The following is a 10,527-nucleotide window of genomic DNA, read 5'->3' as shown; positions in this document are numbered from 1 at the left end:
TTCACCTCCAAGATGAACTTACCTCGTCCAAAACCTCGCATTTCCTCTGGATCTGACCTGCTGATGACTTCTGGCCATGTGGCAGAGACGTAAGTTCAATAAACAGGGATGTGATTTATGATTGGGAGCAAGAACATGGAGCTGTATTCTGAAATGATCGTTTCTGGGTCTGATTTCCTGTTTGTCATGATCTGCTCTGCAGAGGTTGATGCTTTTCTGCAGTGCACTTCAGCAAAACTGAGCTGGCAGTGTAACAGTGGTGCACAGCCATTGGTGATCGTGGTGCTGGCGGACCGCAGCGCGTGCCGTGTGAATACAGTGATTGACCAAAGTGTTTTCCAGGCATGGTGCCGTACGTGCTGCTGCCCAGCTCTCACGCTCTACGTGTGAATCAGGGGTTAGGCTTCATTTGGGCTTTCATTGGTGATTGGACCTCATCAAAGCAGCCTATTTGGTGATTTACTTCCAATCTTCAAGTCTTACATTTGCTAAAAAAAAAGATCACCACGGTGCCATTTGTCAAAAAAGAAACGGGCATTTTTAATCTTTTTTTATTTTATTGTATTTTTTCTAATCATGGAATAATATCAAGCAATCAACAGGCCTAATTCTGTTTGAAGCTAACAGTACAACCTCGTATAATTAAACAGTTGAACATTTATGATTTATTTAAATTAAAAAGACACCAAACATTTCATTTTCTGTGATGGCCACTCTTACGGTGTGGGAGGTGGCCTGATGAGGTTTGAGGACCATGGACGAGGGCTGATCACACCAACATGGCTGAGGATTTAAGACAAACAGGCAGCTTGTAGTTTGACTTTTTATCTACTTTTGCAAACAGATTAACAAAGAAACCAATCACCACGTCACAGCTGACTGAAGCTGAGGTGCCTTCATGAGACCGATTGTGCTCCTCCTGCTTTTGCTCTCCACAGACTGTTTCTCCAGCTGAGACCTGATGGGTGGAGACTGCCTGAACCACAACTGAAGAAACAGAAACCACAAGACTTCTCATGCTGCAAATCCAGACCCTGAGGCACATTTGGGGATCAGCCTCAGGTGCAGTGACGACGCCTCTGAGCCTGATAGTAAGAAGGAGAGTTACTGTTCTGTAGGGCTGCAACTAACCATTATTTTAGTAGTCAACTACTCTGACAACTATATTTACAATTTACGAAGGATGAGAATGCACAATTGTAAAATTCACAAAACCAAATGTGCGTTGTTGTTTTAGTTGATGACAACAGTTTGCTTAATGATACAAACAAAGAAACACCATAATTAAACTGACCAGATGCTACAGTCATAAAGTATAAAAAGTGACATGAATGTATCGTCACTTAAAGAATCAACAGTTTGGGCAAATTAACAGAAAATGTATTATGTCATCAGATGAAGAACTTACTGGGCCAAAAAGGCTAATAAATGAAAATGTGTCCTCAGTCTTTCCACCTGCAGGTCAAACAGTTCACCCCCTCTGCCCTACCACTATCTGTAGCAGCTAACGCTAATGCTAACGTTGGTTTAATGGACTCCTCGTGGTTTTCAAACATTGATGATTTAATAAAACGACTAAACACGTCCTAAAAGACAAACCAGGCATTTCACCACATATTAAAGGAGTGTATGTGGGGTTTTATGGATCCTCTCCTCGCTGTTGAGCTCCCAGCTTGTCATCGATGAGCCCAACATGTTTGAGTTTTAAGTGCTGGATCATTGCAGTCGTGCTGCCATACTAGAGGTCATTTTTGACACGCTGTGTGCTTTACTCAGTGAATTCTCCCAAACTCTGGTATTTTTTGGATGAACAGCTTTTCCAGCTCTGCCGTTATTCACGTGTTTCCCTCACCTGCTGGCTTCTCCCCTGCCACGCTGACCTGTTTACATGTGACATATACAGCCCCACAGCCCAGGCAATCTACACTCCAGTCCAGTAGGTGGCGGTAACACACCTTCAGCTAACTGCCAACCGCTAAATAATCAGACAAAAAGAAGAAGACAAATAAACTGAAGACAAACTGATACAGTAATGACACAGCTCAGTTATGGAAAAATGTTGTCAGCCCTTTTACTGATCACTTTTATCAGACCCCTGCATGGTCCCCTCACTGACAGACTCTGTGTCTGTAACGTAGACCCCAGTCTGAAGGGGTACGTGTATGGTCCTGGTGCTCTGTGTGTTCAGTCAGAGTGAAGCTGGCCTCGTGTATGTGTTTTTAACACTCTCAGTGTGTGTACGTTTATGTATCTGAGCGACCGTCTCAGTGTGGTTTATGGGTGAGGCAGGGACAGTGAGTCTGTTCTCCCCCTTTTCCCCCTCTGCCTCTAAATTCAGAGCCTCCTGGGATGATTATTAATCTAATAATTAAACATTTATTGCCAACAGCACCTGCTCTCTCTGTCTGCTCTGGACCCCGGGGACCCCATCACACAGAGAGAGGAGAGAGGAGGGAGGAGGGAGGAGGGAGGCAGAGGGAGGGACACAGGAGGAGCCAGAGGGGGAGGAGGGAAGGAGAGGGAGGGGAGACAGGAGAACAGCAAATCCAAAAGGGTCATCATCACATTGCTGGATTCTTTCACACGGAGAGGCAGCGGCTGTGTTTGCGTGGTGGCAGACGGCGTGTGAAGTTATGTGATCGCAGAACAAAAGGAGCCAGGAGGAAGGAACAATCTGACGCTGGGGAGGAGGTGAAGGGATCACAGCGAGGGTCCCCCAAACACAGCTGGACACCAGGGACCAACTCCAGAGCCAAAGTTTGCTCTCTCTGATCCCACTTTCCTCTGAATCTGAGCCTGTGTGACCTGAGGAACCTCTGGATCTACTCTTTTCTTCAGGTCCTCTGAACGAACCAAAGCAGCTTCATCGTGGACTGAGTCTCATTTTACAGAGAAGAGGACAGATCCTGAGTGACAGGGAGACCTTCAAGGAGGGAGCTGGGTCCCTCTGTGTGGCAAGATGCTGCGCTATCTGATCAAGACCCTGCTGCAGATGAACCTGTTCACAGACACCATCAGGAACCCGTCTAACGGCACCGATCTCTTCTACAACGGCTCTCTGCCCGCCTTCAACAGCTCCCTGCTGGACTGGGGAAACTTCACCGGCTTCAACGGTAAGCTCAGGGGCACCTGCCCCCGCATCCTCTCCTCTTTTACCTCCTCTGGTTGGTGATGCAGGAGGACTTCTGGGTACACCTCAGCAGGTCTCCTGTGATGGAGTGGTGGAGTCAAAGTGTGCAGGCTTAGGGTGAAAGCAACAGCAAACTTTTCACAGTGGGAGCTCCAGTTTCCCTTTTGTTGCAGTGGAGTCAGATTGGTTTCCTGTCAGGTGCTATGTTTCATATGTGACATGACCAGATGCATGATGGGTACCATGAAAGCTCTAATTTCTGTCTGATACTGACAGAGACTGGAACTTCCTGATCAGACTGGTGTCCTTGAGCAAAACCCCGAGCCGAGCGTGTCAGAGTAAACCCTGTGGGGCGTTCTGTCTCAGTGTGTGCGAGCAGCGCCGTCAGATCCCACGGCTGTCAGAGTCTGTGGGCTGAGAGACAGCGGCAGCCAATCACACGCTCTGTCCTCGCTCAGTCCTCGCTCTGTTCTCGCTCTGTCCTCGCTCTGTCCTCGCTCAGTCCTCGCTCTGTTCTCACTCTGTCCTCGCTCTGTCCTCGCTCTGTCCTCGCTCAGTCCTCGCTCTGTTCTCGCTCTGTTCTTGCTCTGTCCTCGCTCCTTCCTCGCTCTGTCCTCGCTCCTTCCTCGCTCTGTCCTCGCTCTGTCCTCGCTCTGTCCTCGCTCTGTCCTCGCTCTGTTCTCGCTCTGTTCTCGCTCTGTCCTCGCTCTGTCCTCGCTCTGTCCTCGCTCCTTCCTCGCTCTGTCCTCGCTCTGTCCTCGCTCTGTCCTCGCTCTGTCCTCGCTCTGTCCTCGCTCTGTCCTCGCTCTGTCCGTTAAATGAGGCTGTCTGCTGTCAGCCTCCTCACACCACAGCTGACACGTCTCCTTAACTTTGGCCACTTGGCCCTCCTCTTCCTCCTCTTCCTGCTCTTCCTGCTCTTGCTCCTCTTGCTCCTCTTCCTCCTCTTCTGTCTCTTGCTCCTCTTCCTCCTCTTCCTGCTCTTCCTCAGGATGGGCTCAGGTTTTATGGCAGTGGAGGGAGGATAGTTTGTACCGTCTGCAGAGGATCATTAACACGCTGTAATGATCCGTCCCTGCTGCGCCGTAATGACAAGGCTGTGTATGAGAGGATGTACATACGTGTGGAGAGGGTGCTGAGTCTGGCTGTGTGTGTGTGTGTGTGTGTGTGTGTGTGTGTGTGTGTCTCCTGCTTTCACATCTTTGTATTTGACTTTCATGTCTCCATTCCTCAGTTCATTTTTCTCTTTTCTCTCTGTCTTTCTCTCTGTCCATCCATCATGTCTATCATTCCTTTTCTTCTTCTTCTTTCATTTCTCATCATGGCTCCTTCTTTATTCATTTTTTCAGTCTCTGTCTTAACTTTACTTCTTCCTTCAAGAGATTTCCAAAAAGCCTTTTCTTTCTCTAACTGTTTTTTGTTTTAAGTGTCTTTTTTGTTTTCTGACATTCAGTCTGTATTTTTTTTTGCCTATTCTTTCTTTTCCTTCTTGTCATATTTCATTCATTCATTCATTCATTCTCTCTTTTCTTTCTTTCTACTCTATCAGTATTTCTTCTCTTAACTTTTTTGTATATTGTTTCTCTCGTTCTATTTGATCCTTATTTTACTGTCCATCTCATTTTTTTTTCTTTTTTTATTCATTCATTTTTTTCAGTTTTTTTTCTTTCTTATTCTTTTAAAATGTTATCCTTTTAATATTTTCTTTTCAATTTTTTGTTACTTGGTTGTCTTTCTTTCTTTCTTTCTTTCTTTCTTTCTTTCTTTCTTTCTTTCTTTCTTTCTTTCTTTCTTTCTTTTATTTTATTTTAACTTTTTTATTTTTATTTCTTTCCTTCTTCTCTCTCTTTTGTCTTTCTTTTCTTTTCTTTCTGATTCTTTCTCTGTGAGTGTTGTTTCTTTAATCAGATCTTGTAACGTCTCCTCCTGTTTGTATCGACTGACAGATGTTTCCTCTGAGTGATGGGTCATTGTTGTGTGCTGTTGTGCTGTGTGGTGTTGCACAGTGTTTGGTGTGTGTGTGTGTGTGTGTGTGTTTTGTCTCAGAGGGGGGTCAGGTTAGCCTTTTGATGCGTGGACATGCAGGCGTGAAGTTAGATAAGCAGCTTCCAGCAGCTTCCTGCAGCTTCCAGCGGCGTGGGCCGTATCGATAACACTGACTTTATGGCTCCTCTGTCTCTGTGCTCACACTTCCATTTCTGTCTCTTATTGTCTCCGTCCTCTCATCGGCTCCTCTAATGGAGTGCAGATTGAGTCCCAGGATCCATACGACAGCGCGATGAGGAAGCACAATGAGAGGAATCTATGTGCAGCGGAGAAACAGGGACAGATCGGCCGATACGCAGACGTGCTCGATGTGTGTCTGCCTTCATATTCTTTCAGAGTTTCCCCCAGACCTCCCCGACTCGTCCTCCTCCTGCCGATCTTTAGATGATGTCGATACATGTGGGGAGAGTAAATGAAGACAGGGCAGATGTAATAGTGCTGGTAATGAGCGTTCAATGAGATAATGTGTAAAAGCTTTTCCAATTGAAGGAAGTGGATCGACCACACGGGGAGAAAGGAGCCAAACGCTGATATCTGTGTGTTCAGCTGCAGCACAGATCAATGCGTCTCTTTTACTAAAGCTCTCTTCACCTCTCTGCTCTGATTCAGAGCGGCGTTTATACATTTCCACAGAATAATAGAGACGTACACACACAGCCACTATGTGCTGATTCATCACTGCTGGGGGGCGCAGGTCAAGCCGTGGGTACCCAGGCGAGGAGCTGAACCGTGGGGCAGTGGGTGGACAGCTTGTGTGGGTCGAACAGGAGCTCAGGGGGAGGCTCAGTGGAAAATCAATGCTGGCCAATAACCAGTTTAGGAAATAAAGGACATTGACTCAGACACAGATCAGTGGTGGACTGTAGAGGGGAGCTGACCACGTCTTTGGCTCCAGCCGTTCTTTGATATCAGAGCTTTTAAAGCTGCAGCTCAGAGGAATACAAACAAGTCGGCTCCTCCATTCCACCAAGACGCTAACCCTCCATTACACCCATTCAAGAATAAATAAAAAGAGCAGGATGCATCTTCACAGACTAACCAAGCTGCGTCAGCATCCAGTGGCTGAATGGACAAGACTCGCACAGCTTCAAGATGACATAAAAGATATACAAGCTCCTTTTTGTCCCTCCCTGTCCCACTGAGAGTGGACTACAGCTGCTGGCAGAAAAGGGTTGTTCATCATCAACCGGACTGTCTGCTCTGTCTGAAGGTCTGATTCACCCTCAGAGTCCTGACTGTGACTGAGAGGAGCTGTTAGCATCTCCACTCTGTGCTGCTCGGAGCTGAGCTGAGCTCATGAGCTGTGAGCTCTCATCAGTCTCCTCAGATGTCTGTCTAACATGAGTCTGGTTCTGTCCGAGGTTTCTGCCCGTGAAAGGGAAGTTGCTCCTCTCCAGTGTAACTTGCTAAATGCTGCAGAGCTCTGTACTCATGCTGGGTTAAGATGAGATCAGACTTTTTATCTTGTCTTGATGTTGGGTTTCTAATAGTAAATTTTCATTAACATTAGCAGGTCCAGACCTGTTGATGTTTTGGGGAAGTGTCCTGAGATAACTTTTTGTGATGATTTGGGGCTATACAAATAAAGATTGATTGATGGATCGATTGGTAAACTCTGTCCACAGACATCATGACCTGACGGAGAGAACCACTTTGACATTAAGATCTTTTTAGATCTTTGAAAGTTGAACTGTTGTTTTGTTCTCTAAACATTTTGAGCGTAGACCTTCTTCTAAAACTGTGGTTCATTAGCAGCAGCTCTGAGTAGACGGTAAATATTTCACTCTTACTGTGGGAAGCTGTTAGCACCAGTGTTGGTCAATCAGCTGTTATTTTTAATGAGGATCATTTAAATAAAAAAAAGTCATTTTGGATTAAAAAAAGAAATGGCTCATGTTAATGTATGTAAAAGAAAAGAAGTTATGCACAGAGACGCTGTTTGCTCTGCAGAGTGGTTTGTGGAGTATTTAACCCTTTTGCACCTGCTCTGTGGATTCCAGCATCTCTCTTTTTGGGTTAATTGCAGACGTTCAGCCTGTGGAACAGCTGCACAGTCCATCAGTGAACCAGACCCTGAGTTTTCAGACCACTTGGGTTCATGACCTTATTAGATCCTGGACGTCCAGACCTGATTCAAACAGATCTCAAAGTTACAGTCCTCGTTAACTCTCACTGAGAACTCTTCTGTTTTTGACCTGAAAGACATTTAAGACCCGTTTCCACCTAGTGGTGTGGTTTGGATCAGTACAGTTTGGTACGGGTTGGATTAGTAAAGCCTGATCCTGTTAATGTCTCCACAGCCAACCATGCCCTTTTTGATTGGCGACGCGTTACCAGACGCCTGTGGCTGTCTCAGCTACGTAACAGCGTGACGCCATAGCAGTGACACAGTCTAACAAATCCAACAAAGAGAAAAAATGTGACACAGTAAACAAAGATCAACGATGAAGATATCCAGCAATTTGTCTTCTCTGTGATCCTCACGTGTCTCTTTGTTACAAAGAACAATCAAGCTTTGTTTCAGAGAAGGCTGTGAGCTGCCAGGAGAAATACAGCAGCTGCTGTCACACAGGAAGTGACCATTCTTTCCACCAATCAACAGACTGCTGGATGCAGGATGTTTTAGTCAAAGGAAATGCCACAAAATGTGCACTGTACCCAGACAAACCAAACTGAACAGCTTGGTGGAAATGGGACCTTATCAGTGATCACTCATGAGACTCAACAGACAGAAAGTTAATTCTTAAAGAAATACAATTCTGACGGACAAAATGTTTCATATGATAACAAATATTCACTTAATCAAAGAAAACAAATGCACTCACCACTTTGCCAGCTTGCAGCCGATGGGAGGAGTTAGCATGAATGCTCCAGGGAAACCTTGGCCTCCTGAGCACAACAAACACATCTTCAATCAGTAGATATCACCTTATACACAATCTTGTGTTTTCCAGCATATTTATCATTAAACTTCTTCACTTTCTTAAAGCACACAAAGTCTTCTTAATAAACCTCTGACTGCTTCTTGACCAAAAACCTGAGCCTGCCGCAAGACAAGGAAATTAAACTTACAAAAGTAGATAGAGCGCCACCAGGAGAGTGGTCGGACTCTGTGACTGCATCAAATAGCCGACAGGTTTAATGGTGCTTCTTAGAAAGTGTATGGATGCAGAGGAAACATGAAACAGTCTTTGAAAGCATAGAGCAACTGCATTTCCTGAGCAGTCCTCAGTGGACAAAGTGAAGAAATGTGAGGTTGAGTTGAGGAAATATCTTTAAAAATGCTTCAAAACTTGAAAACATATTATTATTTCTTTCTTCTTTCTCTAGCAGGTTTCTGCAAAATCAAAAGAAAAAAAAAATGTAATGACAGCATGCCACACCTCCCACACCTCCCACACCTCCCACACCTCCCACAAACAGGTTTCCTTTAGAAGAAACAGGAGAAAGACTCAAACGTCAGAAACTGAATCACTGCAGCTTTAACGGTTGCTAATTAAACACACTTTGAGTACAGCTACGGGGCTAATGAGAGGCCAATTAGCTGCTCACACACACACACACACACACCCACACATACACACACACACACACACACACACACACACACACACACACACACACACACACACACACACACACACACACACACACACACACACACACACACACACACACACACTCCTTACGATGTATCCATAAGAGACTGAGGAGTGTCTTCAGGGGTCAGTGGGTGGTCAGACACCTGATCCTCTCAGAGCAGGTGAGCTGACAGAAACAGCTCTGATGGAGACGACAGCTGGTTTTAAAAAGGTTTAAACTCAGCTCCTTTTTTCATGTTTCATACTTTAAGATTTAAAACTCCTCTGTAGGATCGCCAACACTCCAGGCTGAACCATGCCTGTGATTCAGTCAGACTCTGTCTGCAGTGTTTGCCAAAAGGTTGGTCTGACTCGGACATGTGCTGCTGATGCTTTAAATCAGGACTGTGAGCGTTATAAACGTGTGTGTGTGTGTGTCAGGATGTGTGTGTACGTTTGTCTTTATGTTGAAGCAGCTGGAGCTGGCAGTGTGCCACTGAGCTGTGTAATTGTGTGTACATATTGTAATTTATGTGCTTCTAATGCGTCCATTTGTCCCTCCATGGAGGTCAAGTAGGCTCCCCTTTGCTCCCCTCACCATAAATCTGCCAGCCAGTCATTAAGGCTGCACGCCTCTGTGTGTGTGTGTGTGTGTGATTCTGAATATTTCCTGTTTAATTACTTCTTAATATTTCAATATGCTAATACCATAAAACCACAACATCTAAACTGATTCTGTTTGCAGTGCAGCAGAGCCGCCTGCTCACACACTTTAAGCCGTTGAATGGGGAATAGTTCATGTGCAGACTGCTGGAAACACAAAGAAATGACTACAGAGGAGTCTAGGACGGCGTTAGCGTGGTGCTGGGATGCTCAGCAGCAGCTCTGAGAGGTGCTGAGACTCTCTTCCTGTGGTGCTTTCTCAGCGCTAATTGGCAGTCAGTCTGAAGCTGTGTGAGAGCGGCCGCGCCTGCAGAGGGCTTAGACCTGCTTAGACCTGCTTAGACCTGCTTAGACCTGCTTAGACCTGCAAAGACAGAGAGGTCTGTGGAGAGCATTAAGAAAGAGACTTCAAAAGAAGGTGCTTCAGCTCTGTCTGTCAAAGCAGAGTCTGCTGAGCATGGATGTGTTGTGTGAAACTTACATGTTCGTTCAGTGCCACCCCAAATCTCTTTATCAGCAAGTCTCATCAGCACACGGCCCGGGAGTGGGAGGGCGGCTTGGTCCAGGATCACAGCCCTCCTCTTTTCACTCCGATCAGTCTGCTCTGGATCCATGCTGCGGTGTGCCTCATGGTTTCATGTTTGAGTTAGCTTCCTAGTAAAATGAATAATTTACAGCTTTGAGGGAACATTTGGGAAGCCCCATCCATATTCATATCCCGAGCAGAGCGCCGGGAACCACAGCCCGTCCCTCTGCTCCTCTCACCTCAAACTGACTCTGTCGTCTCTAAAAACAGCAGCTCTAACTTTCATCACTCATGCTCATAGCACAGAGAGATGTTGGCTGATTTAGAGTCAACGCAGAGCGGCTCCTGGTTTCTCCTCTGGATGCTGCACATCCTGTTAGAGCGGCTTCCAGCTCCAGCGTGACGCCTGGATCATTAGACGTGACCTTTCAGAGCTGGTGCTGAGTCTGGCTCTGTGTGTGTGTGCGTGTGTGTGTGCGTGTGTGCGTGTGTGTGTGCGTGTGTGTGTGTGTGTGTGTGTGTGTGTGTGTGTGTGTGTGTGTGTGGGTGCGGCTGGGACTTTGTTGGGAGCTAAAAAGAGA

The 10,527-nt window shown here is 46.0% G+C and overlaps 1 protein-coding gene across 2 annotated transcripts in view; it reads left to right on the top strand.

The window, feature by feature from the left end:
- The first annotated feature begins 2,628 nt into the window (after positions 1 to 2,628).
- The window catches only part of robo3 (roundabout, axon guidance receptor, homolog 3 (Drosophila)), a 213,670-nt gene continuing 205,771 nt past the window's right edge, over positions 2,629 to 10,527 (top strand). Inside the window, exon 1 of one of the 2 annotated variants that reach the window (XM_074671880.1) lies at positions 2,629 to 3,113. In XM_074671880.1, the coding sequence (XP_074527981.1) occupies positions 2,960 to 3,113 (154 nt within the window). In that variant the 5' untranslated portion in view covers positions 2,629 to 2,959. The remainder of the gene's footprint in view (positions 3,114 to 10,527) is intronic. The other variant, XM_074671879.1, reaches the window with a different exon arrangement.

This window comes from Halichoeres trimaculatus, unplaced genomic scaffold (assembly GCF_033239565.1).
Source record: "Halichoeres trimaculatus isolate MK-OKI-2021-1 unplaced genomic scaffold, fHalTri1.1 fHalTri1_scaffold_6, whole genome shotgun sequence".
Taxonomy (NCBI): domain Eukaryota; kingdom Metazoa; phylum Chordata; class Actinopteri; order Labriformes; family Labridae; genus Halichoeres; species Halichoeres trimaculatus.
This window is presented reverse-complemented; position numbering and strand designations above follow the sequence as displayed.